Genomic DNA, 20,532 nt, shown 5'->3' with positions numbered 1-20,532 from the left:
CTCTCTCACACACACACACACACACACACACACACACACACACACATTCTGCTTGTTTTCTCTGCCTTCAAAATGTGGAAGGAAAGGAAGAGAAACAGGTGCCACCCTATGCCACCTGCCTCTGATTATGAGGACTGGATACTCACTTTGTGCCTTACAAATTTAGTTGTAAGTAATTCATAGATATTTACATGACGCCTAGTGGTAACATCTTTTATTAATGAAATAAATCCCAGTCCTTTTTGACACTCTGTGAAATGAGATTGTTATGAAATAATAAAACCTAGAAGCATTGGAAGAGTAACCAAATTCTTGTTTGGGTGATAAATTATATTTTATCAGTAAGACATATCACGAATAAGACAAGTATACATTGATGTGAAGTATGGTGGCTTTGTACATTTGTCACACTTGAGAGAGAACCTCATTTGAAAAAATTGTCCCATCTTATTGTTTTATGAGCTTGTCTGTGGGGCATTTTATTTTGTCAACTTGACCAGAATTGGAGTCACTTGAAAGAGAAGAACTTCAGTAGGATTGGCTCCATCATATTGGCATGCTGGTATATCAGCTAAGTATTTTCTTAATTAAAGAGTTATATATGAATGAACAACCCACTGTAAGTGGTGCCTCCCTGGGCTCCTTGCCAAGGATTATATATGAATGTGATCTGAGCTAGCCACAGAGAGCAAGGCAGTAAGCATCATTCCTATGTAGTTCTGAATCAGTTCCTGTTTCCTTGTCTCTTTTTGAACTCCTGTCCTTACTTTCCATGATGATGAGCTGTATCTTATATGATAAAATAAACATTCTTTATTCACACAATGCTGTCAGTTATGGTGTTTATTATAGTAGTATAAAGCAAATGAGAATAACTTCCCAAGGATGTACTTCGATCAGACGCTTGAAAGATGAAATAAACCCTATCATACTGAAGTTGACTTATACATTATCTTATCACAGCAGCTGAAGAGAAACTAATACACTAGGTGAGCATGTTCAGGGATTAAGAAAACTTAAAAATCTTGTACATATTCTACTTGATATTCAGAGGACAACTTCATAGAGATGGATGTTTGAGGTAATTTTGGATCTATAATGGGACATAACCATTCCTAGAGGACAAAGAGGGAGAATAAGAAGTACCACATTACACTGTCTTTCAGACTACCAACTCGAGTCAACCAACATGACAGCTCCACAATTATGTCTACAGAACCCTAGGTAGCACAGGATCCTTGCAATGATGTGTTTTTGGGAGTTAGTCTTTTTTGCCACCATATAGAATATAAAACATATGGTAAAATATAAACTAACAAAAGGGTCTAGGACTCATATGCTTCAACTGCAAAACTTCTAGGAGGCTTAGATTATTCAAAAGACATAATGAATATAATCATTATATGATTTCTATGCATGTCTTTATGACTATGCCATTTCATGTGTCCTATTTAATGATAACTTTATATCTTTTTATATTTTAATTCTTCATTTATATACTGTCACCTATTTATTACATAGTAGGTCATAAGTGAATATCAAATGTCTAGGAACTCAATTTCTTGAACCATATGTATAGTCAGTTGAAATGTAAAGGAAAACATATGCTCACGAAATGGATGTCTAAATAAAAATGATAATCAATTGTATCTATATTTATATATGCATGAATACATGTGAATATTTTTTATGTATAGACATGCACATAATATACATATATGTGTAATATACATAAAACACATATGTAATACATATACATATGTATGTATAATGCATATTTATATCTATACCTCTATCTATACCTCTATCTATACCTCTATCTATCTATCTATCTATCTATACACACACACACACACACACACACACACACACACACACAAGGCTTATCAGATCCAAAAGAATGAAGTAACAGATTTGCTTTTAAACTTTGGACTATGTTTAAACAGGAGGTATAGTTAGGCCTCTGGATGAATACAGATTTCTTCAGGTTTTAAATATCTGACACTCTGGTTTGTATATAATTTGTGGGTTTTTTTCCCACAAGTGGTTGATATACAGAAATTTTAGTTTCTAATATGGTAATGTAGAAGGTTATAGAACATTTACACATGGGACTTAGTAGGAATTGGCTATGTCATTGGAAGCATTGACATAGTTCCCACAGGACTTTGAGTTAGTTCTAAAAACATTTTTTAGATGAAGAATAATCTACATTTCTAAAGTTAAATAGAAGATATAAGGATAGTGAAGCTTTGCATGTCTCATTCACCATCACCCCAAGTCATAAGCTTTTCCCTGCTCTTGTTTCCTTGTAGACCTTTTCTACTCATAGTATTTATTGATTGATTATAAATATTCAGTGAGATGGTGACTTCAGAGAGGAATAATCATTATTCACTAATATATCTCCAATCATTTGAATACTAATTGTCACATTAAAGTGTCAAAAGACCAATAAAATAATCTTTTGAAATATCTGAAGGAAATTTTCTATAACCTTAATGAAATATTCTATCATATACATTCATTGTTGGACATTAATATATTTATTTTAAGTATATCAATGTAACTGTACAAAAATAATTAGACACATTAATAAATTTGACTGTAATGAGATAAATTGAACTACTGATTCATCCAATGTTATGTGTAAACAAACATACTTTGAATTAAAATAAAATAGTATTAAACATGAATAAAAATAGATCTGCAAACATTACTTATTATTGCCACTGTTGTTTGCTATTGTCCAAAACTTGATGGTATGGCATTGTTCTGGAAAAAATTGCATAGTTGCAACACAGAACATGACAAAATCATGCTTGCACAGAACTGGTACTTTCATCTATGTTGACTAGCTTTCAAAGTTCTGGAACTTGCTATGAAGTGACCTGAGGAAAAAAGTAAACATCAGTTGGACCCAGATGGGAATCCTTCCTGATATTATGGTACAGTAATATCATGGGCGTAATCAACCTCTTTTTTATTGGAACTAAGTACCACACCACAAAATAAAATGCATAACGTTCTCTGTTATTGCGTGAATACTATGTAGCTAGAGAAGCCATAGGTTCTGGGGAGAACCAAGTACTACTATTCTACACAATAGACTGAATATTATTTTGTTTTCTAATGATAAATTGCTATACACATAGATGAATGCATCTTCGATCCCTGATCTGAGAAGGTTGTATTTGTGGTAGATTGTGGTTAACACAGTGACTCACAACTGGCCAAGGTGTGAAAAATCAGTCACAGCAGAAAGCTCAACCTTAAAGAATACGTTCATGGATCATCCTTCCCAAGACTCGAAGATCATTGCAGAAGGAAGAAAGAGTATAGAAGCCAGAGGCCATTGATAACAACGAGGAGATACTATCTTCTGTATATAACAGACCACCTCAACAGATAAACTTTCAGTGGTTTGACCAGCAAGCAGAAAACCCGTAGATGCCCAGTAAAATCCTGTTCCTGGCATAAAGATGGGAGTTGGTCACATATTCTGCATTGTAGCTGTCGATCTATCAACAATTGTTACCTACTGGGAGATGGGGAGACAGTTTTCTCTAAGACTTTAGACCCTGATAAGCCAATCATTTTCTAAATAGAACACACATACAAGAATACTTTGGCAGTACACATTGGTCTTGAGGGATAAAACAAAATTTAGACACATTGTTGTTTGGAGGCATGGGGTGGGGGATAGAGTCACAGTTTGGGAAGAATTGGTTGAAGCAGTAAATGTGGTCAAAACGTTTTATATGATACTCTCAAAGGATGAATAATAACAGCACAACAAATAAAAAGAAGTGACAACTGAAGAAATTTAAAGTCCCATTTAAAATTTAATTTAAACGATTATTTTAAGTTATATGTAAAATAATCATTCAAAATGGAAATAGAGTACTTAGAAGGAACAACACATTTTTGTATTCATGTAGTATGTAGAAGAAAATTGAGAGGCAACTTATTTTACTTTTACAAAACTACAAGACCTAAAAATATGAATTCTCTAAAACATTTCTTCACAAATGTAGAAATGAAAGTGATTTAAAAGAAACAAAGGTAGAACTATAAAGAAAATATATATAAACTAAATTAAAACAATAGAATTGATCAAAAATTGTCAAAGATAGTTGAGCTAATTCTTTTACAGGCTAATATAATTTTAAAATTTCACAAGTGTAGATAAAGGAAACTAGTCTAGTAAGCACACACAAAAAAACCCCAATATTAAGAATTACAATGACTTCATTTGGGGTTTTGGTTTGTGGATTGTATCATATATAGCAGTGGCTTTTTGATTTACATTTCTCTGATCTCTAAGGACTTTGAACATTTCTTTGGGTGTCTCTCAGCCATTCAAGATTCCTCTGTTATGAATTCTTGGTTTACTTCTATACCCCATTTTTTGATTGGGTTGTTTGGGCTTTTTGGTGGTTATCTTCTTGAGTTCTTTATAGATTTTGGATATTTAAGATACTTGGATATTTGGATATTTGGATAGTTAAGATTTTTTCCCAATCTGTAGGTTGCCAATTTGTCTTCTTGACTGTGTCCTTTGCCTTACAGAAGCTTTCCAGTTTCACGAGGTCCCATTCATCAATTCTTGATCTTAAAGCATGAGCCATTGGAGTTCTGTTTAGGAAATTTCCTCTGTGACAATGTGTTCAAGACTGTTTCCCACTTTCTCTTCTATTAGACTCAGTGTATCTGGATTTATGTTGAGGTCCTTGATCAACTTAGAAGTAAGCTTTGTGCAAGGTGACATTTATGAATATATTTTCATTTTTCTACATATAACCAGCTAGACCAGTACCCTTTATTGAAGATGCTTTCTTTTTCCCGTTGTATATGTTTGGCTTCTTTGTCAAAGATCAAGTGTCCGTAAGTGTGTGGTTTTATTTCTGGGTCTTCAATTCTATTCCATTGATTAACATGTTTATCTCCGTAGCAATGCCATGCAGGTTTTAAACACTATTGCTCTGTAGTAATGCTTGAGATCAGGGATGGTGATTCCCCTAGCCATTCTTTTATTGGTAAGAATTGTAATCTCTATTTTGGATTTTTTCCTTTCCAGATGAATTTGAAAATTGCTTTTTCCATTTCTTTGAAGAATTGTGTTGGAATTTTGATGGGGATTGCATTGAATCTATAAATTGCCTTTGGTAGGATGCCCATTTTTACTATATTAATTCTACCAACCCATGAGCATGGAAAATCTCTCCATTTCTGAGATCTACTTCGATTTCTTTCTTGAGAGAATTGAAGTTATTGTCATACAGGTCTTTCACTTGTTTGATTAGAGTTACCCTAAGATATTTTATATTATTTGAGGCTAATGTGAAGCGATTCGTTTCCCTAATCTCTCTCTCATCCTGTTTATCATTTGTAAAAAGGAAGGCTACTGATTTATTTGAGATATTCTATATCTAGCCACTTTGCTGAAGTTGTTTATCAGCTGGAGAAGTTCTCTGGTAGAGTTTTGGGAGTCACTTATGTATACTCTCATATCATCTGCAAATAGTGATACATTTATTTCTTATTGCCAATTTGTATCCCCTTGATCTCTTTTTGTTGTCTTAGTGTTCTATCTAGTACTTTGAGTACTATACAGAATAGATATGGGGAGAGTTTACATCCTTGTCTTGTCCCTGATTTTAGTAAGACTGCTTCAAGTATGTCTCCATTTAATTTTATATTCGCTGTTGGTTTGCCATAAATTGCTCTTATTACGTTTAAGAATAGGCCTTACAGGCCTCAAACTTACTGTGTAGCCCATGAAAGTTGTGTACTGACTATGTTTTTCCTCTACCTCTCAAGTGATGAGAGGACAGATATGTACTGTCGTCACCAGAAAAATATAGGAAATTTTTTGACAATTTATCATAGTACTAGGTAAAACCTTGTAGCAGTTCTGCTATTCTTTTAACCACTTAGCATCACTTCTAATATATAGAAGTTGTTCCTTTACTGTTCATAAAATTAAAATAAAACCAGTTCCAGATGAGAATATTTCTACATATAATTTAATTAATACTTAATTGATACCTCAAAGTTGTGTCCGGCTCATACAGTGGTTTTTGAAAGTTCTAATATTCAAATAACTAACTTCTTGCTTTGATATCAAAAATGGATACAATTAGGAAGAATAATAATATATGGTGATGACAGTGAGTAATTTCTGTGGACTTTAGTGATTTAGAGGAGTAATAAGCATTTGAGGTTGCTTCTAAGGACTTAGAGTTTTCAAGGACAACTCTAGAATTCTTTGATTAAGAAAGGATTTTTCATCACAGTGAAAGCATAATAAAACTCAATATATTGTATACTACTTATAGAAAAGAAGGTAGTTCATGGGAAATATTTTTACATATTCAAAGACTCAAATGTTTCTACTCTTACATATTTTACAAGAAGTATAAAATCTTGGATAAAAAAAACCACTGGAAAAATTCACAACAGATAAATTCCAGAAAAATTAATAATCGTTGAATGTGTAGATATTAGATACAGGAGATGTTATACATTTTTGTTTTTGTTTTGTTTTGTTTTTGTTACTTTTATTTTTTTACAGTCCAATCGTTACCCACCTCCTGGTCAGCCCTCACACAGTTCCTCATCCCATTCCTCCTCCTCCTCCCCCCACATCCCGTCTCCAAGAGGATGTGCCTCCTTCTCTGCCAGACCTCCCCACTTCCTGGGGCTTCATGACTCTCCAGAATTAGGCTCATTTTCTCTCAATGAAGCCAGGCCAGGCAGTCCTGTGCTGTCTATGTGTTGGAGGCCTCATATCAGCTGATGTATGCTGTCTGGTTGGTGGCTCAGTGTCTGAGATATCTCTGGGGTCTGTGTTAGTTGAGACTGGTGGTCTTGTTATGGGGTCACCTTCTTCGTCAACATCTTCCAGCATTTTCCTAATCCAACCACAGGATTCCCCGACTTAAGTCCATTCAGTCAGCTCCTTGTAGGACCCCTCAGAGCTATATATTTTATTAATTTAAAAAGTTTAATTTTCCTTCCTACACTTTTTAAAAAGCATATTTTATTTTGTATGTATTAGTGTTCTGTTTGTATTATGTTTGTACCTGGTGCCTGGTGCTCAAGGAAATCATCAGATTCCCCCGTAACTGAAGTTTCAAGTGGTTACAGCCAGTAGGCAGGCACTGGGAACCTATCCTTGACCATTGCTGGAAAAACAAGTTGTTTTAAAATGATTTTCAGTACTTTTAAAATAAACAATTTTGGAAATGTCTTTGTTATACTTAATTTAAAGATTGCTTTATGCATATATGTACGGAAACATCACAGAGATTGTACTTGATATGTACGTATATATGTGTGTGTATGTTTATCTTGTAAAATTCATATTAAAAATAAGAATTAATGCAAAATATATTACGTTTGAAGACAACTACTAGTGAGCCCAAGCACAATAGTAATTTGTTTTTATCGACAGCTAACTTAAAATTACCCAAAAGATCATTCTTGAGGAATGGCTTTCCATTCATTACAGAAGGTAGACAATGGTTCCTCATTCTTTGACCATAATTTCTTGTATAATTTACAAATGACCAGGAAAAAAATCAATATTTAGAAGAAATGCAAGTAGATATATTTGTGGGTGTATACATATATCTGTAATACACACCAACATCTAAGTCTTGTCATACTTTTCTGTTAAAGTACTTGTCTCTGTCACCTTAATTATTGATAATAACTCCAGAAGCTACTCTAGTAAAGGAAAGAAATGCAAGCATCTATTTACATGCATCATTTTATCCCTCCAAAATATTATCATATCCAATATACAATAGTGGAACAACAGGAATAAAATTGAAAATGGAAAATGAATCCATCCTCATGCTTTGAAGTATCATCACATTAAAAGTGTACATTGAGAACATTTGTAATGCAGGTATCATACATATGCAACCCTAAAAGTTAAGTTTTACCTTTTATTTTCCAGAAATTGAGAAAGAAAGTTGTGGCGATCCTGGCACACCTTTATACGGAATTAGAGAAGGAGATGGTTTTTCTAATCGTGATGTTTTAAGGTTTGAGTGCCAGTTTGGGTTTGAATTAATTGGAGAGAAATCCATTGTTTGTCAAGAGAATAACCAATGGTCTGCAAATATACCCATCTGTATCTGTGAGTACCAAATGCTTTGCTTCTAGATGGCATATGTTACCCTGTCCTTGCATATAATTGCTTTTGTAATTAATTGCAAAGAGCTGGAACCAAGTAATTATTTTTGAATGAGGAGCACTTTGTGATACTATCTTTAACATGTGTGCTTATGCTGAATTATAAAATTCATTACAGATTTAAATAAAGTTAACAGAGTTCACTTGGCAATTGCATAAAATATATATTATGTGCATTCTTCTAACAAGTGGGTAGCATTTTGTGCTTTATACATGGTACATTTCTTATGGAAATTAGACATCATAGATAATTCTAATAAGTCCATTTATTTTCACAAGATAAACCATGCTTATTTATAATCATACTTATTAAAATATTTAAGGCTTCTCTTTTATGTAAATGCCATTATTTATTTTTGAATAAAGGTATTCATGGTAGGGCATGCAGTTCACAACATAAAATCCATTACTGTTTATTTTGTATAAAATGTTAAGATTATAAAAACATTTTTCAAAATACATTAAATTTTCAACTTAATACAAACTGAACACGAAGATTATCTATTGATATACTTTTATGGTCAAGTAAATAGTCATCATTATATTATAGTATCTTTCAGAGGAAAAGTGCACTTCTAAGGGACTGTGTGGAGAAAGCCACATAATGAATTCATAATGAAGGTCGCCTGTTGAGTCCTTTTTGAAAAAGAATAAAATACATTAGGAGAGCTGATTTTAATCTGTTTATGCCCTATAAAGCTTGGAAGTCCTTAAAATATTTTAATTGATGATCTTTTATTCTAAGCATTCTTCCAGAAAGATAATATTGGTTTCATAATGGAAAGCCTATTATTTGATAAATCACACCAACAATGAAAGAGAACATTTGATGCAAGAGATCTCATCCAAGGCTTTGGCTCTGCTGGATAAGTGCTCTGCTTGGAGCTACACCCCAGTCCGAAAATGAAAAAGCAATTGACAATATTTTGTCAGATGCTGGAATACATTATAAAAATGATGTGACTATCATTCCCTAAAGACAAATTGAAATATTCTTGAATATCTAAAAAATATTTTGTTTTGTTTGAAATGGGGTCTCATATGCCCCCCTGGCTGGCCTGCAAGTACTGCACAGCTCCAGTTAGCCTCTCATTTGCAGTGATTATCCTGCACCCTGGAATTACAGGCATGTGCCACCATTAGATATCTTTAACTATTTTCAACTAAGCCCACTAATCCAGTAAGTGATAAAATAATGTATCTAATGTTTTATATGCAAGCAATGGTTAATTTTAAATTCATTTGCTTAAACAGATATAGGTAAATAAGCCAGGACTACATAGGCAAAATTCTTACATAAATCCGATAAACAATAAAAAGACAATTATACTAAATTTTACAAAAGAACACATTATGAAAAAATTACTATGGATATATTATATTAATTTATGAATCATATATAAATAACTTGTAACTTTAATTTAACTATTAAAAGCAGTTTTTCTGAGCACATGACAGTGGACAAGGTGATGCTACCTAAAAATTTTACTGCACTTATAAAAGTGTAGATACAATGTATATTATTAAATATGCACATTTTCTTGAAGCTCTGTGGTTTGTGAGCTTGATCAGTTCTTGTTCTACGTGTGGATCATGTGTAGCAATATGAGTTTATGTCAATTTGAAAATAATGTAAAAGAAACCACACACCTTTACTTTTTACCGATTTAGCAATCATTTTGTTACAATGGTTATAGAATCAAAGTTTCTAAGATTCAGTTGAGTATAAGAGAGAGCAGTAGTCTGTGTGTACTCCAGATGTGGATGGAACTGGCAGGAAAATGGAATAATTTAACTATGCCGAGACAGAAATTGAAGGTATATATGATTCAGAGGATAAGGAGGATCTCTATGGAGTACTTCCCTCCAGATAGGATTTGACTGTTGCAATGATGAACTCACAGAATTCATGGTTTCCTAGCAAAACATGTTCAGATCAAAACAGTTCACAGCCCAGCATGAATGATCCAGGAGCTCACAACATCCCGCTCCTAACTAAGGAACTAAACGCAGTTGACAGCTATTTGAATAAAAAGACTTGCTCTTCTTTGTGGAGATTAGCCACACTCATTCGTACATCACTCATTCGTTTTTTTGGATGGCCTTACACCAATATACATATGAGAAGCACTAATTAGACTCTTAGTAATGAAAGACAGACAGACAGACAGACAGACAGACAGAGACACAGAGACACAAAGAGACAAAGAGTGACAGAGACAAAGTTAGAGATAGACAGAGACAAAGAGAGAGACTTAAAGGAAAAAGGAAAAAAATAAGGGAGAAAAGGTACTGAAGCTTTAAGTTGGGCATGTTAGACTTGGATCCCTGGAAACATGGGAGGTACAAATGGAGGGTTGATATAATCATATGATACTGTATATATATAACCATATGATTATATATATATATATAATTCCTAAAAAATAATTAAAGTAGAAAAGGTCAGAACATACTATGTACAAGGCTAATCTCTGCACTTGGAAGGGGAGGGAGGAAGCCTTTGCTTTTTACCTGTAACAGTCTACATAGTAAGCCAGAGTATCCAAAAAAAATGAGACGACGGTGGACTTTTTTTAAATAGACGTTTCTTCTCAAATGTGAAATCTGATTTTTAAATATGATTTTAAAGATTGAGGAGAAGAAAAACAAATGCAGTCATATCAGACTGACATAAAACTTGGCTGAGCCCAAAGGCTGTAAGTTTATTGCATCTAAAATTATTCCAAATAGAAAAAGTGCTTAATACTTTTAAAGAAAATATGAAATTACATGCAATGTGAGTTCTCTTCGTATATAATCAAATATAGATAACCAAAAGATTATCTTAAGTATTACATTCAAATAAATTATTAATATTGAATTTTTAAAAAATAAAAAAAATGGAAACTCTGCTATATAGGTTGTCTTAGTTACTGTTTTATTTTGTGAAGAGACACCATGAACAAGCCAAGTATGGCAAAAGAAAGCATTTAATTTGGAGGCTTGCTTGCTGATTTAGAGGATTATTCTATGGTCATCACGGCAGGAAACAGACAGGTGTGGCCTTGGAGTACAAGAGAGCTTTACATAGTGATTTTCAGGTAGCAGGCAGACAGAGAGACATTGGGACAACCATATACTATTGAAATCTGAAACATTGCCCTGCTGACAAACCTGTACCAACAAAACCACACCGAGTCCTAAGGCCACATCCCCCAATCCTTCTCAACCAGCTCCATTAACTGGGACAAAGCATTCAATCTATGAGGATAACTTTCATTCAAACTGCCACATAGCTATTGTGACTTAAGACTACTGCGGCAGAATTTATAAGTGGATTCTTTCAAATAAACTGAATAAAGTGGATTCTTTATATAAATAATCACATGAGAAAACATCAACACTTCAACTTCACTAAGAGTAGAAGAAAGTAAAACAATAATGTGTCATTTTTCTTATGAAACTAAAAAGAATAAATTATCACAGTTTTTCTTGCTTATGGAGTTCTGTGTTCTTTAATACATCTTTTTATATTTCACTACAAATTGATATTACTTGAGGAATTCTGAATGCTATTTTGAGCCTTCACATTAGTATTCTTATAAGCTCATTAAAAAATCCCATGTAAATAATCAAAAGATAGTCATCGCTGAATTATATTTTAGAATTCAATTTTAAATGTTAACTTACAGTCATATTATGATGTTAGGGGCTTAAATGATGAGTATAATTATGTGTAGTAGATTTAAATGTTTATATATTATTTTATAATGAACCAATTCTAGTGGTGTCTCTAACGTAAATACTTGGACTAAAGCAGGAAGATGAATAATCCTAAGTCATCTTGATCTATAACCTGAGAAACTACCTCAAAACTATACATAAAAACATACCCCATATGCAAATATATGTTTATATATCTTAAATATGTACTATATAGAGACTTTAAACATTCTTTTTATGTGCATACTGTGTGTGAGAGAGAGAGAGAGGAGAAAGAAACAGAGAGAGAAGAGACAGAGAGACAGAGAGAGACGGGGGAGAGAGAGAAAGAGACAGGGTGGGAAACAATTTGGCATGTATTATATGAACTGAGTTTTGTTGAAGATATTTTGTATCTCTGAAAGAAAGTATATAAGTATTTCAACATTGATTTCCTTTGGGTATTTTGTTTGTTTGTTTGTTTATATGTTTTTTTCCTTTCTTAGCCACTCTCAGCTTTCCAAATTTCAATCAGAGGTTTAAAACTTCAGAAAGAAAACAGAGCATAAAACTATAGTTTTTATAGATTAGGTGTGTTTATTTCTCCTTCTATACATTGACTACAGTGACAGCTGTTGCCCATTATATATATTTACCTGTCTCCATATTTGTATCATAAACTATCATGGCGTGGTAGTGATAAAATCCATTTAAGCACCATTACTGATTTTATAAAAGCTTTAGAAGTCTAAGTCTGAGATAATTTTCAAAATGATTCCTTTTTCTTTTTCTTTTTTTTTTTTAAAGATCAAAAGCCCAGTCTTTTATTTACATATCAATTCAATCACCCATCCCAGGTTCCCTTATGATTATTACATGAATCAGCATACCATGACTTAAGGCTCTTGATTATTAGAGACAGCAAGCACATTTTTTTTTAACATTGCAAATGACTTCAGATATCTGCCTGCCTGCCTTTGTAAGCACAAACAATAAGCTAGCTGGGTGGGATCCCATCCTGAGATTACCATTCCGACCATGCCTGGGCCCAAACTAGCTCTGTCCCAGGCTGATCTTGAACTTAGGAATCTTCCTGTCTTTGTAAACACAACAATACACTTAGCTGGGTGGGTTCCTTCCCTGAAATCACCATTCCCTAAATTTCTTTATCTTCTCACTTAGTATTTTTCTGACAAGTTGGCTCATGGTGCAGTTGCCTCTCTTCTTTTAGGTCTGTGAAGCCCCTCACATAGTTCATATTGCATCTGTATATTATGCAATTGAGAAATTTTAAGAAGAAAGGGAATTGAACCTGTGACTTCATCAAGGACTATGTGACATTCCTCAGGTAGAGAATGTGGAGATCAGGCTCCCTATATAAGGTCAGGCAGAGAAGAATAAGCCCTGTAGGGAAAAGAAGTCTTCAGAGAGCTGTCTGGTAATGGTAGACTATGATCTTTTTTTTTTTTCTGATAATTTTTTTTTAATTTCTTTTTTTTTTGAACATGAAATGCTTTTTTATAGCATGTTTTACAAGGGGAGGGGGTAAGAGGGTCCAGGTGGTGGAAAAGTCTAAGACCCCCCATAATTAGACATCCAAATTCAAAACTCACATAGTTGGGATTGAACATAAGACGCCTTCTCTAACTAAACAGAGAAGGGGGAGATGCCAGAAGCCAGGACCCTCGCCCTTACCCTTACCCCCTACCTTTCCCCACCTGCACAATGTCCTCTGAAGCTTGGCATCTGCAAGATCCTGCTTGGCAACTGCAGATAGACTCAAAGCAGAGTACGATGTCTTCTTAAGAATAGCAGGGAGACCATAACTCAAGCAGTGTACCATATCTTCTGAAGAACTGCAGGTAGATCATAATTCAAGGCAGTGTACCATATAGACCATGACATGTTTCAAGGCACAGGCCATGATTCCTTTTTCAATCGTTGTATTAATCTTAGTGTTTCATGGGTACTTGTGAAAATTTCTCCTAAATGCAAGAAGGAGAGTTGTAGAATACTCTAACTCAGGACAAATGGAAAAATCAAGTGTCACTGAGTGTAGTGTAGTCATTCCTGCCTGGAGTCTCTATCTCAGAAGGCAGAAGGAGCAACAATTATAAAAAGTTTCTGTTCTGCCTGGGAATGAAGTCTAATTGACTGAGGCTACAGAATGAGAATTGTGCTGTCTTAGTTAGGGTTTCCATTGCTGTAAGGAGACACCATGACCGAGGCAACTCTTATAAAAACAACATTTAATTGGGGCTGGCTTACAGGTTCAAAGGTTCAGTCCATTACTATTAAAACAGGAAGCATAGCAACAACCAGGAAGGCATGGGGAGGATGAGCTGAGAGTTCATCTTGTTCCAAAGGCAAACAGGAAAAAAACTGGCTCCTATGGAGTTAGGAGAAAGGTCAGAAAGCCCACTCCCACGTGACACATTTCCTCTAGGAAGACCACCCATACTCTAACAAGATCACACCTCCTAATAAAGCCACTCCCTAGGCCAAGCATATTCACACCATCACATGTTGGAAAACACAAAAATAAACGAACAAAATAACATGCAGCTTTTATTTAAATTACAGAAGTGTATACCTCTAAGCATATAGCCTTAGGTTCGTGTAAAGTAATAGCGACTTTTGCTTATATGTAAAAAGGAAGTTTGTGTGTGTGTGTGTGTGTGTGTGTGTGTGTGTGTGTATGTGGTTTAGCAATGTGACCCTTGACTCAAAGCCCTGAATTTATTCTTTAGTAAAGGAAAAAAAATATTTCCTATCCTCTTTATAAGATAACTTAAATTCTTTGTTGTGTTCCCAATTCATTGATTATAATTGTAGACTGCGAAAAATATGTCTAGATATTGCCCTTTAATAGTTAACGTTTATAAGCTTACCTTTTCTTTATCTACTCTTTTTTCTTTTTCCTTTTTTTCTTTCTTTCTTTTTTTTTTTTTTTTACCAGTTCCTTGCCTCTCTAACTTCACTGCACCGATGGGAACAGTCCTTTCTCCTGATTATCCAGAAGGTTATGGAAATAATTTAAATTGTATCTGGACAATAATCTCTGATCCAGGGAGCCGGATCCACCTTTCCTTCAATGACTTTGATCTGGAATCTCAATTTGACTTTCTTGCTGTTAAAGATGGTGACTCTCCAGATTCCCCTATTCTGGGAACCTTTACTGGGGCAGAGGTGCCTTCCCACCTTACTAGTAATAGCCACATACTGCGACTGGAATTTCAAGCTGACCACTCAATGTCAGGACGTGGCTTCAACATCACATACAACAGTAAGGGTTTTGTTGTTGTGTTTGTTTGCTCATATATATAACATATCTGTTGAAGACTGAAAAGCTGTCATGAAAATATCCTTTTTGTTTCAAAGACAAAGATAATAAATGTGTATTATTTCTTGATAGCCAACCACATTTTACTCTCTATGTGTCATTTCTCTTTAAGAAAGGCCCAATTTAAGGAAACCCATTTTAACATTTTTACTGTATGAGCCAATAGATTAGGCTTTTCTATTAAAATTTACCATAAATTTAAATCTGATTTTACTGTTATTTATTTATCAGTTTAAAGAAAATAAAAACGACTTTTCTTTAGATACTCAGGAATTCAGAGAACAGTTAATGACAAAATACAATTCTAATTCCACAGAATATCTCTAATCGCCATAGGAGAGAAGACAGCACTAAGTAGGGAAGGTTCTCTTGTATAACCATGAGAAAAATTCTTCAATGTTTGAAAGTAACAGCAAAACTCAGATGACACAATTTCAAGTCTTGTACTTGCTACTCTGTTTTTAGATATGTCCTTCATGTATCCATAACTATAATACCATGTTAGAAATAATGTAAGAGGAAATTATAAAGTAGTATAGATTGAGTAACTTTATCAGTCATATGTTAGCTCAATAGTCACTAACTAGCTATTGCACTAGATAACCTGATGTCTGTGCAATGTTTATTATGGTTTCCTAAGTTTGAGGTATGTTTTTTCTTTGGCTCTATATATCAGGTTTTCATTTTAAAAAATTCACATTATTTATCGGAAAATCCTTATGAGAGTTACAGAAGGTTAAAGCACATAAAAGAGAAAGCTCCATACTTTTAGATACTTACATATGAATGCTATGTTGTACAAATATTTTATCAGAAGCCAACAAATGCTGCTAATATTTAGTGCTTTCTCTTGAATCATTCACATTGTCTTGCATGTTGTCTGACTTTCTGGGTTAATAGGAAAGTGCACTATCTCAATACAATTTAGTCTCCCGATATCAGCACTCCCTTTAGAATGAATTTCACCCTTAACTCCACCGTTATCTAAGTAATATTGAGCTTTGTCAATGAGATACAAAATAGTCAGTGTCATTTCAGCTTGACTATAACTTTCTACAGTGTTAATCATAGAAACTCCTTTGCAAATGTGTAGCTGCATATCATTTATATTCAAGTAGCTGGGATATGTGTCATAGAGATTACCTAAATTGGGATCTTTACCCAAAATATCTTCAAACATATGTATGCATGTTGGTGAATACGTGTTTGCATCAGTTCAGTTCAGTTACATTTTAGTTTGTATTAATTGCATGATGCTTTTAAGTTTGATGCTGCAGTGCTGTCAGATATTATGTCCATTCAATTTCTGAGTTATATATTGTTACTTATATTTAGTAATTTCTACTTCAGCTCATTTTTTCTGAAGAAATCTACTTAGACATTGTATATTAGAGCACCACGACCAAAAAATTGAACTTGAAATAATATATTTTTATTATTTTTTCAATTTATTAGTTCTTCAAGTTAATAATTTTTCAATTACAAGATAAATCAGTCATTCAAATAAATGTACCTATAATATATTTATATATTTTTGAACATATCTTAATTATATTTTTGTAGTTTAGGTTAAAAATTATAATAAAGTAGTACAAACTAGGAACAACCATAAAATGATGATTTGTAGGAAAATTTAAAACAGTTGCTTGAATTCCTGCAGGATAATTATAGTATCAAATTATAAAATCTTCATGAATAAACCTTATGCTTATAACTCATGACACTTTGTCCTCATAGAAATAGTCTTCTGTTTATACCATATTAAGATAAAATTTTATTATGTATTTCTTTTCTAATAGATTCATTAGGAGAAAATTTTGGTTAACCTCAAATAATGCATTACTTGTTTAAAAAAACATATTATTATTATTATTACTATTATTATAGTTCTACTTTTTACCAAATATACATCTTAAAGAAACAAGAAATTCAGAACTGTCTCAAGGATCATGAGATATGAGAAAATGATCAAAGATACAGAAGCCATTGAGAAAATTTTAAATTCCAGAACTTAGGATACATTACATTCCCATAAATTCTTACTTCTCTGAAGAGAGATAAGCTACATGACTTCTTCAAGTCTGATATTTCTATTCATGATGATGTTTTCCTCATCATGCCCCTCTAAGTATTAAACGTAATAATGTGAGATCGCTTTGACTAGAACATAGTCATTGAAGTGTTAAGTCCCTTAGTAGAAAGGAAACGTCATATTGTCATGAAAAGATATAAAATAAACACAGTATATTCTGACAAGACTGAAACATCTCCTTTTTATTAGCTACTTTATTTTTTTACATTTCAAACGTTGTCACCTTTCCTGGTTTCTCTTTCACAAACCCCCTATCCCATTCACCCTTCCACTGATTCTATGAGGATCATCCCAAACCTTTCCTTTAGTCCTCCCAGGGAAATTTTCCATTCCTGGCAAATGTGTTATGGAATTTTTAAAGAAGACAACATAAATCTTTTAGGATTCATGTTAATTGGAATCTGAACAAATTACATTAGAGATTTCTATGTTGATTTAGCATAATGTTCAATACAAATAGACACAATTTAAATTTTTATTTTTAATTTTGAGTCTTAGTGTATAAATTATATGTTGAAACAATCACAACTATTACTTGTTATTTCACACTCATATGGTCAGATAAAAATATCTAAATTTACTAAGTAAATTAAAGGGTTTGCAAGAAGAAAGAATCACAATCATTTTTAACAGTCACTTTCCTCACCCAAAATCTATAGAAATCCCTATTTCTTATATTCCTGATGTTTTTGCTTCTTCTTCTTTTTAAGCATTTGGACATAATGAATGCCCAGATCCTGGAATACCCATCAATGCTCGTCGCTTTGGAGACAACTTTCAATTAGGAAGTTCTATTTCAGTTATTTGTGAAGAAGGGTTTATTAAAACTCAGGGGACAGAAACAATTACATGCATTCTGATGGATGGAAAAGTAATGTGGAGTGGACCAATTCCAAGATGTGGAGGTAAGCTCAGGGGTGAAAGGCAAGAAGAAGCCCCAAAACAATATGCACTGCAAACCATAGCAAGAAATGTGCTTTTCCACAAGAACTGTTGTCATCTCAGTGCATAACATAATCGTCATGGTATACATACATAGAACTGAATTAGGTCTTTAATTTTTATACCCAAATATTTTTAGAGACTTTTCAGATCCTTCTTTGAGCCTTCCTAAATATGAATATTAATAAGTACTAAGACTGGAAGCTGGTATAAACTTCTCTCTGACCATTGCAGTTATAGTTAACAACTTATGTAAGATCACTTATTCATTATATGCTCCCTCACATTTTCTTGGTGTTTAATGTTTATAGTTATTCAGTTTTCAAAGACTGATTAACAAAATGTAAAGTAAGTTTATTTTAAAACATTCATATTTTAAAATGGTAAATTGTGTAGCTATAGCTGTTTTTTCAGTTTATTTTCTTTTGCAGTAAGACAGAGTCAAAACATTAACTACTATATATACTATATACCTATACTTAAAAACATAAAAAATATGTATATTAAATATATTATATTAATGTAGAATCTATGGAACTGTGTATTTAGAGGTCTAGGATTTATTTATAATTGCTGCAATGAAAATATTCAAAATTACAATTAACTTTTGCAAGGCAATTTTCTTTCTTTTTACTTTTTTAAAGATTCGTTTATTTTATGTATATGAGCACACTGTAGCTGTCTTCAGACACACCAGAAGAGGGCATCAGATCCCATTACAGATCGTTGTGAGCCACCATGTGGTTGCTGGGAATTGAACTCAGGACCTCTGGAAGAGCAATCAGTGCTCTTAACCACTGAGCCATCTCTCCAGCCCCACCAGGCAATTTTCTAATGACATATATTTAATTAAGTAAGTAATATATATGGACTAGAATCATGAAACCCCCTATAATGAATGACTGGAATCATTAGGTGATTTATTTTTTTTCTTTTGGGGTACTGGTGATAAAGACCTTAGAGCGGATTAGAATTCTCAGCAAATATGGGCTTGCTTTTTAGGTTTGAGTATCTTAATTGAATCCCCATAAATCATGAAACAGTTTCAGGTTTAGTCACACATGCTTGTAACCCCAGATCTCTAGAGGCAGAGACAGGAGGATGCACACACACACACACACACACACACACACACACACACATTCCTGGACGTTGGGCAAATCTTTAAAATGGTTTCTATCTTTTTTTCCTTCATCCTTACATGTGCTCCAACGGAATATAAAATTTTAAATTTCTCATCTGTCTGATCATTTGAAAATATTCAAGGTTTTAAGTTCAAAAGTATAGTCATTACCGTAAATTACTACTTTCATCAGATTCAGCACATCTTCAGTGTGTCATAACGAAGTAGCTGCAGATCATGTAATTACATTGCCCTAGTGGCTCTTGTTATTAAAATCTCCTTCCTTGTTACTTTAATCACTGTGTCATTTGGGTATCAGAATACTGAAGTAGATGACTTTAGAATACTTTCAAACTACAAGTATTATTGATTTGTAATGAGCTACTCTACTAATAAGTATGATTGTAACATTCCTCTTAAAAATTAATGAAGCTGCCCAATAAAATGCGTAAAAAGGAAAAATACAGTAGCCTTCTCTCCTTATACCATACTTCACTATTAACTGACCCATGGTGTTCATGTGAAGCCAATCGGGAAGGGCCATAGGTATGTGAAGGAAAAGTAGAAAACAGGTAAAAGGTTGGTTTCATGGGGAAAGGGGGAATAGCAGTCTTGTATCAGGGTTATAGGATAGGTAACATGGACATGATAAATGACTGTGATATGCAAAGAAAGGTTTGCATAGTACACAGAATCAGTTTAATATTACCCTATGGCCAGCATGAAGTTTAGAGCTATTTCAGTAACCAGTGGCATGATCTGAGCTGGTTTCTCCGTTCTCTGGATGTTGTTTACAAGTCTCAGTGGGTAGACACAAAAACACTTCTTGATAACTGCTGAATTTGCCTAACTAGGGCATTGATTTTAAAGTTGACTGACGCCTAACTACATGGGGAGCTAAAACTAATGAAATCATAACAACAAATAATTTTCTGAATCACTGCTAATTCTAGAAGGCAATTTTCCACTACCTGTGAAAAATAGATGCTATTTTTTTAAAGTAAAGCACAGTGTGCTGAACTCTAATTTGGCACAGGCCATTAAGCTCTCCAAATATCTAAGAGAGATGCTCTATGAATTTTCTGAAGGAGACGGTTTCTTTCCCTGTGAGGGAAACAACAAGCTCTCAGCTTCCCTTCT

The 20,532-nt window shown here is 33.6% G+C and overlaps 1 protein-coding gene across 3 annotated transcripts in view; it reads left to right on the top strand.

Moving 5' to 3' along the window:
• Nucleotides 1-20,532, top strand: part of Csmd3 (CUB and Sushi multiple domains 3) — a 1,130,934-nt gene that overhangs the window by 675,892 nt on the left and 434,510 nt on the right. For all 3 annotated transcript variants that reach the window (XM_028765583.1, XM_028765601.1, XM_028765593.1), the window contains 3 exons: nucleotides 7,970-8,152; nucleotides 14,852-15,178; nucleotides 18,038-18,232. In XM_028765583.1, the coding sequence (XP_028621416.1) occupies nucleotides 7,970-8,152; nucleotides 14,852-15,178; nucleotides 18,038-18,232 (705 nt within the window). The remainder of the gene's footprint in view (nucleotides 1-7,969; nucleotides 8,153-14,851; nucleotides 15,179-18,037; nucleotides 18,233-20,532) is intronic.

Source organism: Grammomys surdaster, unplaced genomic scaffold (assembly GCF_004785775.1).
Source record: "Grammomys surdaster isolate TR1022 unplaced genomic scaffold, NIH_TR_1.0 63, whole genome shotgun sequence".
NCBI lineage: Eukaryota > Metazoa > Chordata > Mammalia > Rodentia > Muridae > Grammomys > Grammomys surdaster.
This window is presented reverse-complemented; position numbering and strand designations above follow the sequence as displayed.